Source organism: Haemorhous mexicanus, chromosome 25 (assembly GCF_027477595.1).
Source record: "Haemorhous mexicanus isolate bHaeMex1 chromosome 25, bHaeMex1.pri, whole genome shotgun sequence".
Taxonomy (NCBI): domain Eukaryota; kingdom Metazoa; phylum Chordata; class Aves; order Passeriformes; family Fringillidae; genus Haemorhous; species Haemorhous mexicanus.
The window spans coordinates 5,243,342-5,264,430 of NC_082365.1; the positions used below are offsets into that span (position 1 = coordinate 5,243,342).

Sequence of the window (21,089 nt, forward strand, 5' to 3'; positions counted from 1 at the left end):
TATAGTATAATATCTCTATAATGTAATGTAATCTAATATAATATTCAGCCTTCTAAGAACATGGAGTCAAATTCTCATCTCTCACCTCGTCCTGGGGACCTCACAAGACCACAGGGGACGACTGGGTGCCCCCCAGCAGGGTGGCATGTGCAGGTGGCTCTGACCTGTGCAGGACAAACGATCCAGGGAATCAGGTTTCTGCAGTGCCTGCCTGTATTTATACCCAGCTGCACCTGGCTGCCCTCACTCAGGGATCAGGGTATGTGACAGGGTCGGGTCGTTCCAGTTCCTCTGGGTTATTATGGTCTGCAGGGCCATGCAGGCTGCCAAGGGGAGATTAGCTGTGGCCCTCTTGTGTGGGGGTACCTGGGTGTTGTATTTTCTGGGACCCCTGTTGTTGGAAGGAATGATGAATCTGATTCCATGTTCTTAGAAGGATAATTTATTATTTTATGATACTATATTATATAAAAGAATAGTAAACTAAACTATTCTAAAGAATGCAGAAAGGATACAGACAGAAGGCTAAAAGATACTACTGAAAAACTTGTGACTCTCTCTTCAGAATCCTGACACAGCTTGGCCCCAGTTGGCCAATGAGTCAAAACAATTCACAGCAGAAACCAATGAAACAACGACCTGTTGGATAAACAATCTCTAACCACATTTCAAAGCAGCAAAATGCAGGAGAAGCAAATGAGATAATATTGTTTTCCTTTTTCTCTGAGGCTTCTCAGCTTCCCTGGGCAAAGGGATTTTTCCAGAAAATATGACTGCCACACCCGGACTGCTGGTTCTGTGTGGCAGTATGTGTTCCTGTTCCCTGGGCCCATCACTGCTGTGTGGCTGCTGCTGTCAGAGAACAAAGCTGGGCCACAGGGGTGGGCCAGGGTTTTTTTCAAGGAGTTGAAGGGTAGGGAGCATCACTCCACTCAGTCCAGAGTGCCTAAAAGGCTGACATGAGGCAGAGGGCATATTGTGCTGAAATTTGCTCACATCTAAAAAAAAACATGTTCATTAGAACAAGGAAATGGAATGTTCTGCAGTTTACTGGGTGTTGTGTGCAAGGCAGTCCAACAGCCTGATGGTTGTTGGGACATGTCTCACTTTGTGACAACACCCTGGTTTTTCAGGTCATTCTGTAGCCAGGAGAATTTCAAGGCAGATGGGTGAGGATTCTGGGCACCCTGGAGGACCAGAGAGCTGCAAGACACAGAGGCCTAATTCCTGCTGCAAGGCAGATGTGGGGACCTTTGGATGCTGTGTGGTGGGAGCATGCTGGACAGAAAGAAGTCAGATTGCAAGACAAGGAGATGAGGAGGATGCTGAGGCTCTGTGTCAGTGGCAGGAGGCAGAGACACTACCCATTATCCACATGTCTGATTTTTGGTTCAATCTGTCCCACTGCATTTCTGCCTCAGAACTGTGCCAGAATCACAGGCAGCAAGAGGATTCCAGCTCTGGTTACAGGAGCTCCAGTGGACGTCACCCTTCAAGGAGAGCTTGTCTTACCCTGCCCAAGCAGGCAGGGAAGCTCCAGGCCCAGGGCTCTGCCTCATTACCTGGACACAAAGGGGAGCAGCTTTCCCAGCTGATTTCAGTTTTTAAAGTGTTGTCAGGATGATGGATAGAAAGGTTCAGAAAAGGAAACAAAGGCTGTGATGAGCTCAGGACACAGCTGGCAGCACTCAGGCTGCTGTGGTGCATGGTGCCCCTTGCTCTGTAATACTGGGCTGGACAGTGGCGTGGCCACCAGAGCCCAAGGCAGCCCTCAAGGGAGAATGCTGGGGGAAACAGAGAGTGGGGATCCCTGGAGGGAGAGCCTGGCTGCAAATGAGGCCCTGGAGACAGAGTCTGAGCTCTTTGGAGGTTTCAGGAAGGTGAGAGCTGCAGCTTCTCCAAGAGGTTTCAAGGCCCAACAAAGTGGTGACAGCAGCAGGAGCCTGGGAATGACAAAGTGTCTGTCCCAGGGTCTTTACTGGAAACGGTAAAGTCATCCTTTTTATTCTGAGGTGTTATAGGGCCCAAACAGCACAATTTCTACCTTGAAGGGGGTGGGACAGCCCTCAAGCTGTGCTTACTCCTGGGGACAGTCACAGCAGTACTGCCTGTCCTGGGCCACCAAGGCTGTGAGGACATCTGGGGTGTTCTGCCACAGGACCCCCTGGATGAGCTGCCTTGCCTCTAGATACCTTCATCCCTGTGAGACCTGAGCAGCAGGCGTCTCCCTCATGGATGCCAAGTGCAGAGGGAGCTGGGGCCTGCCTGCTCTGGGGGGATGCTTGGATTCATGTCATAGCTGAGACAGAGACAATACAAAGCAACACACTCCATTTTCAGAAGGCTTCAAACTGTTTTTATTCTAGCATGCATGCTTTTTATATATTCTTACAAAACTCATAAGTTTACTCATTGGTCACGAGAGACAAAGTGCTCATTGGAATAGGCAGTTGCAGGTTTCTCTTATTTATTCTTCTTTGTTCCTTGGTTTCTATGGTAGAAAATTCTTTCAGGGGTAAACATAGATCCTCTTCTCAAACTTCTCTGTGGCTCACAGGAGTTGCTGTAAAACCTCTTCCACAGGTTCAGTGTCTACATTCTGCAAAAGGCTCCTGGCCCTTCAGGGTGTTTCACTGAAGGATGAGGAGGGGGAAGTTGCCAGCTCTCCCATGCCTTTTTCCTGTGGCAAAGCTGAACCTCTGCAGTGGCCATGCATTGAGTGTCCTGGCCCTGCAGCCCCTGAGGATGTGCTGAGGCTGAAGTCTGGCTGCTCTCCTTGTGCTCTGCCCCTGTGGAGGGGTTGGTTCTCCACACCCACCCAGGCAAGGCAGGGCAGGACAGGGCAGGGCTGGGGTTATTCTGCTTTTTCTTTCCTGTCTGCACTCCTTAATGCTTCCTCTTAGACCCTTCGAGATCATCATCCTCCTCACCATCTTTGCCAACTGTGTTGCTCTGGCCATCTACCTGCCCATGCCTGAGGATGACACCAACATTGCCAACTCCAGCCTGGTAAGGAGCACTTGGAGCTTCCTGCAGCCCTGAGGGCTCTGTGGGGCTGGTGGCTTGAGGTGACACGGCTGCAAGGTGGCACGAGCTGCTCTGGGGCCATCGGCTGCCCCAGGGCGGAGCCAGGCAGAGTTGGTCCAGCCAAAGCTGCTGCAGTCAATGGGAGGCAGGGGTGGGAAGAAATGACTGCAAAATGGGTCTTCAGGGGGGCTGAAAGCCCCACCCCTCTCTGGGTGGAGATCAAAGGCAGGTTGTGTGTGGAGTACACATGAAGGAATAATTGATGCCAATGAAGGAAAAAATTTCCTCTGATTTTTTTATCACACTTTCACAAGGAAACATCCTGTTCCAGAAAGGCTCAAATGGTTTATTTCAGCATTTTGGAGTAAATTTTTCTGACCTTTCCTTTCAAAAAAAAATTTTATTTTTTTATTTAAGAGGGGATAAAACCTGCTACTGTTAGGCAGAAACTCCTTTCCAATCATTATTCCATATTCTTCCACAGTTGCTCCAGTTTTCCTGGAATAGGATGTTTTGATGTGACCCAGATCAACAGTTTACACTATTTTTAGATTGCCACACCTTTCTACTCTTCAGATCCCCACTGTGGTTCAATCCACATTGATTTCCATTGAAAAACTGAGCAAAATGACTGAATCCAAACATCTCAATCCCCCTTTTAATGAAATGGAGTTCCAGGACTCCTCAGGGTGAATGCCCATGGAGGGTTAGATCCTGGGGTGTTCCTCCAGCCTTCTGGCTGGTCTGACCAGCTTCCCTGACCCCTTGGGCTGGTTTGGGGTTCTTCCCTGGCTGGGGGGCGCAGCAGGTTTGGTAGATGCTGTTACCTCAGGGGAGGGGTAAAAGGGGCAAAGCAAGGCTGGGGCAGGGTTGACCATGGGGACAGAGGGGATGGAAATTCCCTCTGGGAGGGGGCTTGGGATGTGGCTGAGCCCTGTGGGGGCAGAGCTGGGGGAAGCCCAGATGTGTGTGGGGGTGAGGGGTGATGTGGCCCTGGCCTCACAGGGCTCCCACAGGGGCTGATGCTGCCCCAGGAGCTTTTCCATGATGAGACGCACATGGGCAAGGACCAAGTGATGTAAATTCATTGCATAAATGAACTTCCATCTCTTTTTATTTCTTGTCTATTGGATTACTTATGCTATAGCCTACTGGGGAATGTTTCAGCCCGTTGCCACAGAAATAGGTGTCAAGAGCCAGGTAGCCCCAAGCTGCTGTTCTTTCATTCCTGCTTGCTGTCCCTTTGTCACCATGTTCTGCTGGCTTTGTAGGAGCAAAGCCAGCTGAGAATTTAGCCAGGCACCCATCACCTGGGGCATCAGGCTAAGCTTAGCACAGGCTTGATGCTGGAACCCTGGGTGTTGAGAATTTCAGACCTTCTGTGCTGACAGGCACAGACCCCCAAGAGAGCACTGCATTGACCTGAGGCCGTGGACAAACTTCCAAAATGGAATGACAGAACTGGGATTGTGGGTGTGGAGTTTGAATAGAAATGTGTGATATCACAGGGTGGAAAACTGAGAGTTTAAGGTTTTAGAATACAGAAATAGATATAAAGCAAGATGGAGGTTTAAGGGCAGAGGCTGCTCCTTCTTCTTCACCTTCATCTCCATGGGGTTGGGTGGTTTTATGTAATTGGATAAAAATGCCCACATTGCAGGGCACGGGTGGTTGGTTATTGGGTTAAAAGTGAAAATAATTCAGTTGTCATTTCTTAATTGGACAGTTTATCCTTAAAAGGCCTTGTAGAGAGAAAGAGACAGGGCTCCATTTTTAGTTTGTTAGAGTGAAGTGCTGTAGAACTCAGGGTTTGTGAGACTGTGACAGAGATAAGAACTAATAAACATCTGAGTCCCAGCAAGAAATTCCATCTCACACATTTAATCCTGACCTTGGCAGAAAAGAAGCAGAGAATCCTCAGCCTACAGGTAGTGGAAAAAGGCTTGTGGAGGCATTTTCCTGCAGCAGAGAGGTGCTGTGATGTGTTTAATCTCTCCCTGTTCCCTTTCTGTCTCTTCATTGACCAATGGTATTTGAAGAAGGTTGAGTTATAAAAGACATTGAAATTATTGAGAAGGCAAAATGTATGAGGGGAAACCGAGTCAGGGCAGTGAGGACATTGCCCCATGTTGTTTGTGTGTGGAAATCAGAAAAACAGAATCTTCCACAGACACTGAAGGGTTTGACTTGCAGCCTTAGGAGAAGCTTGAATTGATGTAAAAATACAATACACAGACATTACGTAGAAAAATCATAAAATTTCTGAAACTATGAAATTTATAGAAAAACCATAAAATTTATGAAACTATTTAATTTATATAAACTATAAAATTTATAGAAACTATGTTTCTATAGTTGTAAGTAAAAATATGCCTTAAGTAAGTGAGAAGCTGTATTGATAAGAGGGTGAAGAGTTTATAGTGTAGTAATAAAATAGAATGGATTAGGCTGGGAGTTTAGAAGTTATAACCTAAATGCATTTGTGTACATGTGAGACAGAAGCCATTGGGTAGAATGATCTGCAGTGCAGTAGAATTAAGTAAGGTGATAGGTCAGAAAAGCAAAATAAACCCTGTCCATTGGTTTAGAAAGTTCTGTATTGCCTTGTAACAAAGAAACTTGTGACTACTCTTGAGATATGGCTGAGTGCTTGCTCCTCTAAAATCTCACAGCCTCTGAGACTGTTTATCTGAGCAATAAATCATTCTTAGCCCCAAATAGTCCCATCCCTCCATGAAAAGCAGTGACAGTGATATTGGGGAGGCAGGACTGAGGTTCCCTCTGGTCAGGGCTCAGTGCTGAGGGTGTGCAGGGCCTGCCCAGCCCTGCAGCCCAGAGCTGGGACAGCCACTCTGAAAAGCTTTAAAGCTGAGAGCTCCACAAGTGATGCCTTGTGGGGTTCCCTAAAACAGAGGCTGGACAAAATTAAGAGGATAAAAAGCAGATATATTTATTGAAGGGCCTTCAGGTACATTTTGGGCAGAGGAAGCCCCCCAGGGGCTACACCCAAAATGGAGATGGATTTTTCACACTTTTATAAGTTTGGTCCATTTGCATATTGGGGGTTAATCTGCCAATTATAGCTTCAGCTAATGAAGTCATTGACCCCAAGTTTGCTCCCCCCCAAATTACTTTTTTTTCCATCTCAGGGCCTGAGGCAGTGAGGTGTCCTCGATTGCCAGGCCTGGAGGGCAATTGTTGTATCTGACCAAAATGGAAAGCAGCAGCTCACACTGAATATGAAATTTAGAGTTATCCACCAAAGAATGACAGGATTACAAATAGATGAAAAACATAAAAGCTGAAATCCTAAGGCATCACAAGGAGAATCTCAGGAGGAGAGGATTCCTAGGAGAGCTCTGCTGCCACTGCCTTCCTGCAGGACTGGAAAACTGCAGAGCAGCCACTCTGAGGTTCCATGACCAGCCAGGGAAGAGTTGCAGTCAGTGTCTACACTAGGTTTAGAATTAGTCTCATGAAAGCTTGGTTAATCAGAACTCATTTGTAGGGGGTGAAAAAATGAAATACCATGAAAATGAAAATAATGAAATAACCATAACCATATATTTTCTAAGAATCCATTTTGCTCTGTCCTGGAAGAAGTACAGTTGTTCCATTTTAACACATTTCATTATTACTCTTTCTATATTAGATTTCTTTTGATCCAGAAGGGTCTTTAAAATCCTGTTTGTATCTGATTTTGTCTTTTTCTAATGGAATCACAACATTTGCTTCAACCCTGATGAAATTATTTTGACTTTTGAACTTGTTCAACAATTCACAGCATTTATTTTCACTTTTACTTGAGTTTCCAGAGTTTCAAATCCCACTGTTTTTCACTGAAAACCTTACTGCAGGAGCAAGCAGCTTCAGAGTGTGTTTAGCAAGGCAGGTTAATCACAGGGATTCACCCAAGAAAGTACAGATGGCTGTGTGTGACCTGGCGGCCCGACCTCTGTTTATGAGCTGTGAGGAAATAAAGTCAAATTTAGAGTACAGTTCATCTTCCAGGGCAGCTGAGCCACTTCTGCAGCTCCAGTGGGTGGTGTTTGACATGCTGCACACACTGAAATATCTGGTTTTCATGGAAACATGGAATTGTAACATGGTTTGGGTCAGGAGGCTCCTTCTACCCCCTGTCATGGGCAGGGACACTTCCACTGTCCCAGGTTGGTCCCAGCCCTGTCCAGCCTGGCCTTGGACACATCCAGGGGCAGCCACAGCTGCTCTGGGCACCCTGTGCCAGGGCCTCAGCACCCTCACAGGGAAGGATTTTTTCCTAAAATCTAATCCAAACCCACTACATATCTCTTTTATTATTTGGTATTTCAGGGGACTTTCTTTGGCTGGGGCCACACAGGAGGGAGCAGGAGGAGTGGCCAGGCCCCAAATTCTGCTCCCCCTCACTCAGGTGTGAATCCTTAAGCTGCCCCTTCAGTGTGAGGATGCTCAGTGCTGATCCTGAGCCCTGGGACACTCGGGGAGCCCAGAGCCAGCCCTGGGCTCAGAGGACACCCCATCCCTGGCCACAGCAGTTCCCCTGCCAGGGGAGCCCAGGAGCAGCACGGACCTGAGTGGGCTGAGCTGGGGGTCAGCCAGCTCTGAGATACTGGAGATATTTGCATTTATTATGGAATGGTTTGGCTGGAAGGGACCTTCAAGCCCTTCTCATTCCACCCCACCATGGGGACACCTTCACTGCCCCAGGCTGGTCCCAGCCCTGTCCATCCTGGCCTTGGACACCTCCAGGGATCCAGGGTCAGCCACAGCTGCTCTGGGCACTCTGTGCCAGGGCCTCACCACCCTCACAGGGAACAATTTTTTCCTAATATTTAAATGTATTCTCTGTCAATTTTCAGTTTAAAGTTTTCCCCCATCAGTGGGACTCAAGGGTGACTGCTTGGAGGGAGGCCACCCTGTCAGACCACCCAAAAGCAGCTGTCCTGAGCCATTTGGGCTTTGTAGGAATGTCAGGTAGGACATGGGGCCTAGGGAGTGGGGGACAGAGCTGGAGCTCAAACTGTCAAGAAGACAATTTAAGTAGCACAGGTGTGCTACTTATTTAAATCTTTAATTTAAGTAGCCCTGTGTGCAGGCAAGCTTCTAATGTCACACATTGAGGTATTTTTGGGGTCCCCTGTGGCAGGAAGGAAATGATGAATCTGACTCCATGTTCTTAGAAGGCTGATTTGTTATTTTATGTAGTTATTTTATATTAAAGAGTGCTATCCTAAAACTATACTAAAGAATTGAGAAAGGATACTTACACAAGGCTTAACAAGATACTAATTAAAACTTGTGACTGCTTCCAGAGTCCTGACACAGCTGATGGTGATTGGTCACAAAGTAAAAACAATTCACATCAAACCAATTAAATAACCATCTGTTGGATAAACAATCTCCAAGCACATTCCAAAGCAGCAAAACACAGGAGAAGCAAATGAGATAGGAATTGTTTTCCTCTTTCTCTGAGGCTTCTCAGCTTCCCAGAAGAAATCCTGGCAAAGGGATTTTTCCAGAAAGTATGACAGTGACACATATAATGGCTTTAGGGATTTTAGGTAGCACAAATGTTTGATGGCAAGGAGTATACTTCTGAAAACCCCATTTTGGGTTGTGTCTCAGCCCTGGGGTTGGGGAATTCCTGTGTTTCTGAAGCCTGGACAAAGCCTCAGGTACAATTCAGTGACAGGAATGTGGGTGTGTGATACAGTTGTGGGAGTCCCAGCTGTAATTACCTGTAATTACCTGTGAGTCCTGTGTGATGTCTGTCACCCAGGGCTGTGCCATCTCAGGAACACTGGAGCAGCTGCTTTTGGGCAGCTGACTGGTGTCCCACAGTCCCTGAGCAGGGTTTGCTGTCCACTGCTGGTTTTCAAGAGCTACTGGGCTCTGTGCCTGGAGGTTGGCATGGAGGAGAGTCACGACTGCATGTGGCTTTCCTAGAGCTTAGGGTCACCCTGGATCTCCTGGAGTCTTCCAGGAGCTGTGACAATGGGCAACACTCCTGCATGTCTGCAAGCACAGACTCGATAAAACTGCAGATACTGCTGCTGCTCTGGCACCTGCAGGGGTGCACATGCAGCTGTGTGAGCTACCCCTGCATCCCTCTGTCTTGGTTTGAAAAGCCAAGTGTCTGCTAAGGAGGGCAGGAGCCTTCCTTGAAATGGAAAACGTAAACTACTGCCCTCTGAATTGTTGTAATTTTGAAATTAAGGGGCTCTCAAGGAAAGATATGGGAATAGGAATAACAGTTCTTTACTAGGAAAATTAAAAATACAAATGAAATACTACAAAACAAACCACTGCCAGAGTCAGAGCAGGCCCTGACCCACTGTGTGTCAGGGTGGTGGCACAGTCCCATCCCAGGGTGGCTCAGGGTGGTGGCACAGTCCCATCCCAGGGGGGCTCAGGGTGGTGGCACAGTCCCATCCCAGGGTGGCTCAGCCCTCCTGCAGTGCCAGCTGTGGTTCTGCTGGAGCAGGGATCCTGCACAAGGGGGGAGTTTTCCTCTGGAGCTCCAGGGCTGCTGGAGATGGGCCTGCTCTCCCTCTGGGAATGCAGGGCAGGAGAAAGCTGCTCCTCTGGGAATGCAGTGGGCAAAGGCTGCTGTGCTGTTCCCAGGTCAGATTGGATCCAGGTAGGAATGCTTGGCTCCTGCCCTGGGTGGAACATCTCCCCATGGGATGGTGGAATTTGATCAGCCCTGCAGGGACACTCAGTGGCCATGGACAGCAGAGATCTCCTGGAGGGAGGCTTGGCTGTGGGAGAGATAAAGAAAACTGCCCCATGAACAGAAGATAACTGCCCCAGCTCTGACAGATGGGGATAGAATGCACACCCCCACATCTTGCAACCCAAGACAGGGCCTTATAAGAAAGATTGAGACAAACTTTAACGGGGTCTGTTGCAGTAGGACAGAGAGTGATGGTTTTAAATGGAAAGAGGGTAGATTTAGATTAGTTATATTAAAAAAAAATATATTTATACATTGATGGTGTTGAGGCCCTGGTACAAGTTGCCCAGAGAAGCTGGGAATTTGCTGTTATGTCCCTCCCAGGCTGGGGGAGGGTGGCTGGGGGCAGGAGGCTGCCTGTGCCTCTTCCTTGGCCCAAGTTTGAATCTTGCTGCTCCTCACTGGCTGCACCTGATACCCTTGAAGCAGCACTGTTCATCTGCTGTGGGCTTCTCAAAGGGTCCTCTGAGGAACAGCAATTTACCTTTTGATACTGGGCAAGGGGTTTTCAGAGGAAAATCCCTTCTAGTGAGAGACTGAGTCTGTTCTGCTGGAAAATCAGGGCATAGAATTGACCTTTGCAGTGCTGGATCCTGACATCAGCCTAAGCAGCTGCATCCCACTCCAGGCTGGACCCTGACACTCACCAGCCCCAGCAGCTGCAGGGCTGCTGTAGCTTGCAGTGGGCTTTCTGTTTTTCCTCTGCAGCTGGGGAGACACCCCACCACACCAGTGGCTGCTGGCATGGCTCTGCAGCCCCTCCATGCCTGAAATGATCCTCATGGCAGTTGTGTTTTCATGGGATTGCAAGGACAGGCTTTGGGGGACACTCTGGTGGGCATTTGTCCCCTCAGGGTGGGAGGTGAGCAGTGTTGAGTTGCTGCAGCTAAAACCTTGAAGACAGAGGCAATGCCAGGATCTCTGCTCTTACCCTAGCTGCCCTCAGATCCAGCAAGAAATGGCATTGTGTGGGTGACAGTCATGTGGGGACACTCAGCACAGTCACTACTTTTGGGCACATTAATTGAGCCAGCAATGCTTCTCTCTTGAGCTCTAGCTCTGGCTTTATAAAAGGAGAGGATTTTCCATTTGGCAGGGCATGGGGACCCCTCACAGCACTACAGCATTCCCCAGTGAAGATCTACTCCCAGTTTGGTCTCAGAGAAAAGTTTCTGCCTTTCTGAGGGCAATTCCCTGGAGATCCTGAGCAGTGATGCTCCTTGTCCTTCAGGAGAGGGACCAGGAAACACCAGAAATATGAATATCCCTCTCCACCTGGCTGCTTCAGGAGGCTTTTAGTCCCAGTCTGGAAGGGACATTGTCAGCAAGGGCAGTGAGGGCAGTGACAGGCAGAGCCAGCTGGGCACAGGCAGCTCTTGGCTGTGCTCCAGGGACAGATGAGCTGCCCTGGCCCAGCAGCTGCAGGGCTGTGCCAGGTCCTGCCTGGGAGGGGGTGCAGCCCCTCTGCCCAGTGAGCTCCAGGCCCATTTCTAGCTGGTCAGTTTGCCAGGCAAATGTCTGGTGTTAAGCAGGAGTCCTTGAGCCCGAGGCCTCCATTCCCTGGGAGCTTCCTTATCATCCCAGGCAAAAGGGGAGCCATGGTACAGCTGGCTTGTCCCACAGTGACTGTATGGGGACTCCAGGACAGACCCAGTGAGCCCTCAGCTGGAGAGGATGAGAAGCTGTCAGAGCTGCCTGTAGGAGGAAGGCTGTGGGGGGAATGAGAGGGTGAGCAGCAGGGAGGAGAGCCAGAGCAGAGCAGTGCCCTGGGCCAGGCACCTTCAGAAGGCTTTGCTGGAGCAGTTTGTAGGAACCAAAGCCTCAGGGCAGGGTTCTGGCAGGGGCCATTAAAGGGCTGGGGGCATCATGCTGCAGGCCAGAGAGTGGCATGTGGTGGCTCAGCATGCCACCCTTGTCCCCAGGGTCCCCTTGGTGTGTGTAGGGGTGGTAGCAGGGGCTGGTCCAGAGTCACTGGTGAGGAGGGAAGGTGACAGTCTGTTCTAATGGAGCATTCTCTCCTGCTTGCCTTTGCAATCCCCAGGAGAAGATCGAATATGCCTTCCTCATCTTCTTTGCCATCGAGGCCATGCTGAAGATCATTGCCTACGGCTTCCTGTTCCACACAGACGCCTATCTCCGAAATGGCTGGAATGTGCTCGACTTCTCCATTGTGACTCTAGGGTAGGGAAAAGTGGGAAGGCTGCTACTGTTCAGCTGGTGCCAGGCCTCTTCCACAGCCAGTTTTTGTGGTGATTGCAATGTGTTTGGGGACATCTCCTTGACTAAGTTCATGGGCCCCCTGTTCCTGCTCTGACATCCCCTGGGATCCTCTCTAACTCTAATTTCTTCCTGTCTTAACTCCTTCATGCCTCGAAGGTCTCCTTGCCCTGGGGAAGGGAGTGGCCTGGGGTCCTCCAGGGTTTGCACGTGGGATGGGAGCTCCCTGGCTGTCAGCAGTGGAGCTGAGCCCAGGAGCTGGCCTTGCCAAGAGCTGCCCCTGGGTGAGGCTGAGCACAGCTGGCAGTCCTGACCTTGCTTTGCTGCCTGCAGAGCCCTGAATCCTTAGCTTCAATTTCTCAGTCTCCATTCTCACTCCCTTCTCTTTTTCCTTGTCCTCCCTTCTTCTCCTCCTCCTCCCTCCCCTCCCTGTGCCCTGGCTCTTTCAGGCTCATCACCATGACCCTGGAGCAGGTCAATGTGAAGCAGGCAGGGCCCTCGGGGGGAAAAGGCGGCTTTGACGTGAAGGCGCTGCGAGCGTTCCGCGTGCTGAGACCCCTGCGCCTGGTGTCCGGAGTGCCAAGTGGGTGCCAGTCCTTGCTGCCACCCGAGGCTGGGGCTGGACGGACCCTCTGGGCCTGGCCAGACAGGGGAGCCATGAGACAGGCTTCTTGTGGTTGCTGGATTGAGCCCAGCCACGAGGAAGTTGTAGAGGAGGCACGGGTTCTTGCTTGTTCCTGCAGCTGGTGGTTGTCTGTGGAATTTGCAGGCAACCCTGACAAGGAAAGAGATGAGAATCTTGATTCCATGTTTCAGAAGGCTGATTTATTATTTTATGATAATATTTTATATTTAAAATGCTATACTAAAACTATACTAAAGAAAGAAAAAGGAGACATCAGAAAGCTAGAAAGGAATGAATAATAAAATCTTGCCACTGACCAGAGTCCCGACACAGCTGGACCTGTGTTTGGTCATCAAGTAAAAGCAATTCACATGGAACCAATCAAAGATGCACCTGTCGGTAAACCATCTCCAGACCACATTCCACAGCCATCAGATGGTTATTGTTTACATTTAATTTCTGAGGCCTCTCAGCTTCTCAGGAGAAAAATCCTAGCGAAAGTATTTTCATAAAATATGTCAGTGACATTTGTCAGCCCTGGGGAGCTGCAGGGTGCCACACACCTGGCTGCCTCTGTAGCTCAGTGGCACTACCTTTGGGTGGCCAGGATCTCGCTCTGGTTTCTCAGAGCAGGGATCTTCTCCTGTAACTCATGTGAATACAGCCAGGATGAGAGCACCAGAACAAAGATTGGGCATGAAGCAGCCTTCAGCACTGCCTGACTCTGTTGTGCCCTTCCACATGCTTTCCTGGTGGGTAGAAGTGAAATAGGGATCTCCTCGAGCCAGGTCTCATAAGCTTTTGGATATCTGTATCACACCCAAGATAGCTCAGCTACCTTAGAAGGCATAAAATCAGCAGGATGGCTTCTGTGATAGTGTTGGAAACAGAAAGGTTTTAATAAAGGACAAAATAACAAAACTCTTTACAGAGAAACACTGAGGTAGGTGGTAGAGGTTCTTGCTCCTGGTAGAACACCTCACAAAAGCAATTTGTTTCTTCGTTCTCTTCTTTTTCTAGTAAATGCTCAGGTGGGACTTTTTGGCTTCTGTCCAGTTGGCTGTCCTTAAGTCTGAGGTGAAGTCCCCCAAGTCCAATGAGGTGTCTTTTTTGCTATTTGAGGAGAGAAACTTCTGAGCTTTTTTCCTTTTTAAGGAGACAAAGGATAGTTTTGTCACTCTGTCAACAGGGGCACATTCCTACATAGAAGAAAGAATTTCCTCCTTCAGAGATCTCAGTCCTGCCCCACCCATGCCCCTCTTCCCTTGGCAAGGGGCATTTCAAAGGTGGCTTTTTGGTGGGCTGGCAGGGATACAAGGTGCACCCAACACTGTTTAGGTTTACCTCCTCACCCTTCATCTTTGTGCAGGCCTTCAAGTTGTCCTGAACTCCATCATCAAGGCCATGGTGCCCCTGCTGCATATCGCCCTGCTGGTGCTCTTCATGATCATCATCTACGCCATCGTGGGCCAGGAGCTCTTCAAGGGCAGGATGCACAAGACCTGCTACTACCTCGGGACAGGTGGAGCTGTGGTGGGGAGTGCAGCAGAGCTGTCTCTATGTGGTGCTGTGAGACCTCAGGGACTCTGCGTTTGGCAGAAAGTGTGGGCTGGCCAGCATCAGGCCTTGGAGTGTGACTGAGGGATGTTGGAAACAGCACCCAGCTGGGTGTGAGGGGTGCTGAAAGGGCCCTTTAACTGGTTTGAGCTGGGCAAGAAAACAGTCTGGAAAAGTTCCTGTTCTTTTCCCTCTTTCATTCTTCACCCCCTTTTTTTTTTTTTTTTTGTTTTGCATGCTTAGAAACACTGATCTGTGAGTTACTTGTTCTATTAGTGTCCATGGCTTTCTGAGGTTTTAACCCAACTCCCAACACATCAATCTTTTCCCGGAGGCACAAGCAGCTGTAAGCAAGCCCAGCCCTGGAGCACATGGGCTGTGGTGTCTTCTGCCTGCACACAGAGCAGTTGGAGCTGAGCAGGTCTTGGGTTTGTTGGTGCTGAAATGGCTTCTGAGGTATTAAAAAGTCTTTTTCTTAGCCCCACGCTCAAAGAAGAAGTTGGGATTCCTAGGCTCTGGTTTTCAAGGTTGTTTTCTCTAATCTAATACATTCTTTTTCAGACCTGCTGAGATCTGTCTGGGAGGTCAGGTTGAGGCACACTGACCACCCTTGGGGTGGTGTTATCTTTTTATACTACAAACTACGTGTACTTTATTTACAATAATTTTCCAATACATATCACCTATGTCACCTATGTTAGACAGTCTGTCTCTATCTTAAACCAATCTAAAAGTGTCACCATCCCAGCAGAAAATGGAGGACAATAAGAAGAAGGAGAAGGACAGGACACACCCAGATTCCTCCATCTTTCTTCTTGAACCCCCATTCTAAATCCCCAAATTTCTACTTTTTCACCTTGTGATAAATTCACTATCATTCTATTCAAACCTTTGTGGCTTGTAAATCTTCACACAAAGTTGGTAATTGTTTCCATGGGTTAAAATCAAAGGCACAGGTGTCTTTGACTCCGTGACAAGGTCTCTGAGCCCTTTGCCAGGGTCTCGAGTCTTCCGGAGCAGTCAGAGGAATGTCCTGGGTCCCAACAAGCAGGGAGCAGTCTGGAGGAGGAGAAAGTGTGGGCTGCTGTGTCTGGCCTGACCTGCAGCTCACACCATGGCTTTGCTCCCAGACGTGATTGCCACGGTGGGCTCAGAGAAGCCAGCCCCGTGCACCAGCTCAGGCCACGGGCGGCACTGCAGCATCAATGGCAGCGAGTGCCGCGGCGGCTGGGCCGGGCCCAACCACGGCATCACCCACTTCGACAACTTCGGCTTCGCCATGCTCACCGTCTACCAGTGCATCACCATGGAGGGCTGGACCGAGGTCCTCTACTGGGTATGTGCTGGGCTTGGAAACACAGGTGTCTGCTAAGGAGGGCAGGAGCCTCCCCTGAAATGGAAAATGTAAAACCCCTCCCTCTGAGTTGTTATAATTTTGAAATCAAAGGGCTCTCAGGCAAAGATATGGGAGTAGGGATAACAGTTCTTTACTGGGAAAACTAAAAATACAAATGCAATAAAACAAAAAAAAACCACTTCCAGAGTGAGGACAAGACCTGACCCCTGTGTGTCAGGGTGGTGGCACAGTCCCATCCCAGGGGGTCTCAGGATGGTGGCACAGTCCCATCCCAGGGGGCTCAGGGTGGTGGCCCAGTCCCATCCCAGGGGGGCTCAGGCTGGTGGCACAGTCCCATCCCAGGGGGGCTCAGCCCTCCTGCAGTGCCAGCTGTGGTTCTGCTGGAGCAGGATCCTGCACAAGGGGGGAGTTTTCCTCTGGAGCTCCAGGGCTGCTGGAGATGGGCCTGCTCTCCCTCTGGGAATGCAGGGCAGGAGAAAGCTGCTCCTCTGGGAATGCAGTGGGCAAAGGCTGCTGGGCTGTTCCCAGGTCAGATTGGATCCAGGTAGGAATGCTTGGCTCCTCCCCTGGGCGGAACATCTCCCCATGGGATGATGGAATTTGATCAGCCCTGCAGGGACACTCAGTGGCCATGGACAGCAGATAATTAATAATTAATGTCCCATGAACAGCAGATATCTCCTGGAGGGAGGATTGGCTGTGGGAGAGATAAAGCAAACTGCCCAATGAACAGAAGGGAACTACCCCAGCTCTGACAGATGGTGAGAGAACACCCCCATTTCCAACCTAAGACAACAGGAGATTGCTCCAGCTCCCACCCTGTGAAGGGGTATGGGCCAGCACAGCAGTGACTGGTGGTTGCTCCTCCAGCAAAGCCCATGTTCTGCAGTTCTTGGAAGACAGTCATGCTGAAACTTAGGCTTGGGGCTGATGTTTAAATCTGCCCCCAAAATGTTTGGGTCTGGATATAAACCAGACACAGAGTTCTAGGCAGCCAGGGCTTGGAGCCAGTTTATGTGCCACCATCCCAAGCACTCTTTTGGAGAGGGCAAAGATCCCAGAGGCTGTTCAGGGGCTCTAAGGGGAAACAGATGGAGGACAGTGCTTTCAGAATATTTCAGCTGCATCTCTCCTTGCCAGGTAAATGATGCCATGGGGAATGAGTGGCCCTGGATCTACTTTGTCAGCCTTATCTTGCTTGGCTCCTTCTTTGTGCTCAACCTGGTGCTGGGGGTGCTCAGTGGGTAAGTGCCACTCTATCCTTTCTGCCAGAGGAGTTTTAACAGGTTTCAACTATACAAGGAAAAAGCCTGGAAAAGTTCTGTTCTTTTCCCTCTCTCATTCCTCACCTTTTTTTTTTTTATTTTATGTTTAGAAACTCTGATTTGTGATTTATGTTTTGTGTTAGTGTCCATGGCTGGCTGAGGTTTTAGCCCAGCTCTCAACACATCAAACTTTTCCCTGAGGCACAAGCAGAGCACATGGGCTGTGGTGTCTTCTGCCTGCACACAGAACAGATGGAGCTGAGCAGGAGCAGGCACCCCACAGCTGTGGGTCTGGAAACTCCTCACCTCCAGCTCCCTCCTGCTGTGAGCACACACAGTTTTCTCATGGCCAGCCTAAGGAGAACGTCTCTGATGAATGCAAGGCATCCAAGGGAAGGATTGTTAGTCTAATTACTGCTTCAGCAGCCTCGTCCAAGTACACCAATGAGCTGTCATCACTCTGTTATGACAATCTAGGCCAAATTCAATTAGTGTTAATTCCCCCAGTAGTACAGTTAAAACCCGAGATGTTACACTCAACCTACCATGCATTGCTGTGGGACTGCTACCACCCCACTTTTGTTGCTGGGAAATATGTTTTGTCCTGAGGAGTGAGGGGGGCTTTTCTCCTCAGGTCTGCCTAGGGTCAGGGTCTTTTTTATATATTTCAGTCCTTGTCTGTGCAAGTGCATCACACTCATCACCTCTATTATTTCACAGGATTACCTTAATTACTTGGATTTGTTAGGCCTCTTTTATGACAAGAACCATGCACTGTAACATTAAAACAAATGGGGTGTTACTAGAACTAAAACAAGTTTAAAAGCACAAGATAAACCACAGGAACCTAATGCTTGTCTAGAGTTGACTGTAGCTGCAGGACAAGCTGGACTGTAGTCATCTGATCCTGGAGTAAGTTGCTGGCATGGAAACGTTCTGAAATGTTTTTACAAATACAACTAAATTATGTTTGAGATCAGGAAAGTTATTGTTATAGTGTCTGAGACCGGTTACTAACACATGGCAACACTGGCATGGCTGGGCAGCAGGTCTACAGTCCTGCCAGACCCCAGAGGAGAAAAAAAGGAATTGAAAGAGAGCAGAAAGAGTGGGCAAGGACAATGGCAGACTCGTCCTTTCCATGTTACCATGACAAGAGTGTCCTGTTTACCTGCCCTGTGATGAGCTCACCTTCTCCATATGGAGACCTTTTTCCTCCTCAGGTGGGTGAGACCCCACTCTGATGGGGAACTGTTCTGGCCAGGTATCAGTTTGTCTGTCCAGCTGTAGCACCTGCAGTGAGAAGGTCCCAAAGAGCAGCAGTGGTGGGGAAGGACCCCTGCCTGCCATTGGAGGAAAATCACTGGAGCAGTGTAGTGGCAGGGCTGGTGTGTCTTGGTTTGAAAAGCCAGGTGTCTGCTAAGGAGGGCAGGAGCCTCCCCTGAAATGGAAAATGTAAACCCCCTCCCTCTGAATTGTTATAATTTTGAAATTAAGGGGCTCTCAGGCAAAGATATGGGAGTAGGAATAACAGTTCTTTACTAGGAAAATTAAAAATACAAATGCAATAGCAAAAAAAAGAAAAGAAACCACTGCCATAGCCAGAGCAGGCCCTGCCCCCCCTGTGTGTCAGGGTGGTGTCACAGTCCCATCCCAGGGGGGCTCAGGCTGGTGTCACAGTCCCATCCCAGGGGGGCTCAGGGTGGTGGCACAGTCCCATCCCAGGGGGGCTCAGGGTGGTGTCACAGTCCCATCCCAGGGGGGCTCAGGGTGGTGGCACAGTCCCATCCCAGGGGGGCTCAGCCCTCCTGCAGTGCCAGCTGTGGTTCTGCTGGAGCAGGGATCCTGCACAAGGGGGGAGTTTTCCTCTGCAGCTCCAGGGCTGCTGGAGATGGGCCTGCTCTCCCTCTGGGAATGCAGGGCAGGAGAAAGCTGCTCCTCTGGGAATGCAGTGGGCAAAGGCTGCTGTGCTGTTCCCAGGTCAGATTGGATCCAGGTAGGAATGCTTGGCTCCTGCCCTGGACGGGGCATCTCCCCATGGGATGGTGGAATTTGATCAGCCATGCAGGGACACTCAGTGGCCATGGACAGCAGAGATCTCCTGGAGGGAGGCTTGGCTGTGGGAGAGATAAAGAAAACTGCCCCATGAACAGAAGATAGCTGCTCCAGCTCTGACAAACGGTGATAGAACACCCCCATTTCCAACCTTAGACATGGTGGCAGGGTATTTCAGGGCTTTCCTACAAGGCCTGGCCTGGCACAGAGCTGTGGCTTCTGAGAGTTCCTGAGTTCCTCAGGCCATCCCCTGAGTCTCTGCTGCCTGCCTTGTCCCAGAGAGTTCACCAAGGAGCGCGAGAAGGCCAAGTCGCGTGGAACGTTCCAGAAGCTGCGGGAGAAGCAGCAGCTGGAGGAGGATCTGAAGGGCTACATGGACTGGATCACCCACGCAGAGGTCATGGACAGTGATCGGGCCAGGGGAGAAGGTACCAGCTCTGCTTGCTCACAGACCCTCTGCCTGAGGGTTGGGTTCCTAGTGCTGACCACCTAGAGAGGCAAGGTGGGGGTCTTTGAAGAAGTCACAAAGAGTCATTTTGCCTGAAAACACTCGAAACATAATGCTTTGACTTCTGCAGGACAGTTTCCTTCCTCTTTTTTTTACATTTCCTGAATAATTTGGTTGAATCTGACCCAAACTAGTAATAAGTTATCCCTGATGGTAAATCTCCATTTCAACCACAGTGTTTAAAATTTGCAGACCACAAGCAAGGCCTGAGTCTCCTCTGGCAAGAGGGGCTGAAAAGGCCATGAGGAGTGTGTGCCCTTGGTGTGCAGGGATAGTCAGGGCCACAAGCTCTCACTAGCAGATGCATTAATTTCTTGCCATCACTTGACAGTTTCAAGGGATTAAAAGTGGCCCAGGGAAGGTGGATGTACAGGCATCTAGCCAAAAGCCCAGCAAACTTCTGCCTTTTGAATTCCACCCCAGAGCCACAGGGTTTGCTGTGCCACCCTGTCTGGTGAAAGCACTTTTGATGCCTCAAGCTGAGTGATGCATGTGTGCAAAGAGCTTTGGGAAACAGTGGGACAGATAAAACACCTCTTCCAGAGCTGTGGCCTATGTTCTGTTCAGCCTTTGCTCAGATCCCAACTGGCCCCAGTTTTTCCTTGCTGGGGTACTTGTTGCTGTCTCTCTCTGGGCTGCTGCTGCTCCTGCAGGGGAGGAGTTTATCATGCCTCGTGCTTGGTTTGCATCTGACTCTCAAAGCCCTCTGCCCAAACTTTGGTTGCTGACTCCCTGGGATGCCACTGCTTGGTGGGGATTATTCACTTCTGACGGGGAAGCTCTTCCTGGTGTACTTGTGGAAGAGGTTCCCTCCCACATGTTCTTCCCAAGGGCTCCAAGGAAAACCTGTGATGTCATTCCCTCTAGGTATGATGCCATCGGATGAAGGAGGGTCAGAGACAGAGAGCTTGTATGAAATTGAGGGCATGAACAAGTGGATTCTCTTCTTGTAAGTATGCTCTGAACCATCTGCTTGCATGTGGGCTTCCACTGTCTCTCACTTGCTGGCCCAGCTGGGCCAGGCTTTCCTGATTAGCCCTCAGTTTTTGGCAGGGACTGGTGCTTGGGGCAAGATGCAAACATTGGGGTAGCAAACAGGGAGTTTGGCTATGGTACTGGCAAAAATCTCCTCAAGGTGGACAATGTCTTTGCTGTGGGACCAGGCTCTCAGCATCCTCCCATGGCCTATGCAGCACAGTGTGTAATTTAGGACACTACAATTGCAATTTTCTCCTCAACTACAGTGTAATTTGCAATTACACTGTGCCTGCAAGCCCCCTGTGAGAGGGGCTGGAGCGAAAATTGAGCCAGGAGGGTGAATGAACTGCAGTGCCTGAGTGACTGCACCGAGTTCCAGGGGCAGGTTATGGTCCTCATCTCTTTCCAGGGAGGGAGCAGGGGTGACTTTGCCCTGCAGGCCAGGGTCTGGCCCACTGGCAGCTCTGCTGATCATTTGCCATCTCTCCTGATCCTTTGCCATCTCTCCAGCCGTCAGTGGAGGCGCTGGAACCGAATGTTTCGTAGGAAGTGCAGGGATGTGGTGAAGTCCAAGTTCTTCTACTGGCTTGTCATCCTGATGGTGGCACTGAACACCCTGTCCATCGCCTCTGAGCACCACTTCCAGCCAGAGTGGCTGACACAGGTGCAAGGTGAGCAAAGAGCCTGAGAGAGGAGGAGGGCCCAGGGAGAGCTGTGTGAGCTCCTGCTGTGAGTGCACAGCCACAGTGGCACGGCACAGAGGC

The 21,089-nt window shown here is 49.8% G+C and overlaps 1 protein-coding gene across 7 annotated transcripts in view; it reads left to right on the forward strand.

Annotated features, from left to right (window-relative positions):
- The window catches only part of CACNA1S (calcium voltage-gated channel subunit alpha1 S), a 64,501-nt gene that overhangs the window by 5,836 nt on the left and 37,576 nt on the right, over positions 1 to 21,089 (forward strand). For 6 of the 7 annotated variants that reach the window (XM_059867511.1, XM_059867510.1, XM_059867508.1 and 3 more), the window contains 9 exons: positions 2,904 to 3,009; positions 11,805 to 11,944; positions 12,430 to 12,563; positions 13,975 to 14,127; positions 15,293 to 15,498; positions 16,660 to 16,763; positions 19,119 to 19,267; positions 20,215 to 20,296; positions 20,836 to 20,996. In XM_059867511.1, coding sequence (XP_059723494.1) covers positions 2,904 to 3,009; positions 11,805 to 11,944; positions 12,430 to 12,563; positions 13,975 to 14,127; positions 15,293 to 15,498; positions 16,660 to 16,763; positions 19,119 to 19,267; positions 20,215 to 20,296; positions 20,836 to 20,996 — 1,235 coding nt within the window. Of the gene's footprint in view, positions 1 to 2,903; positions 3,010 to 11,804; positions 11,945 to 12,429; positions 12,564 to 13,974; positions 14,128 to 15,292; positions 15,499 to 16,659; positions 16,764 to 19,118; positions 19,268 to 20,214; positions 20,297 to 20,835; positions 20,997 to 21,089 lie in introns of those variants that run through there. The other variant, XM_059867514.1, reaches the window with a different exon arrangement.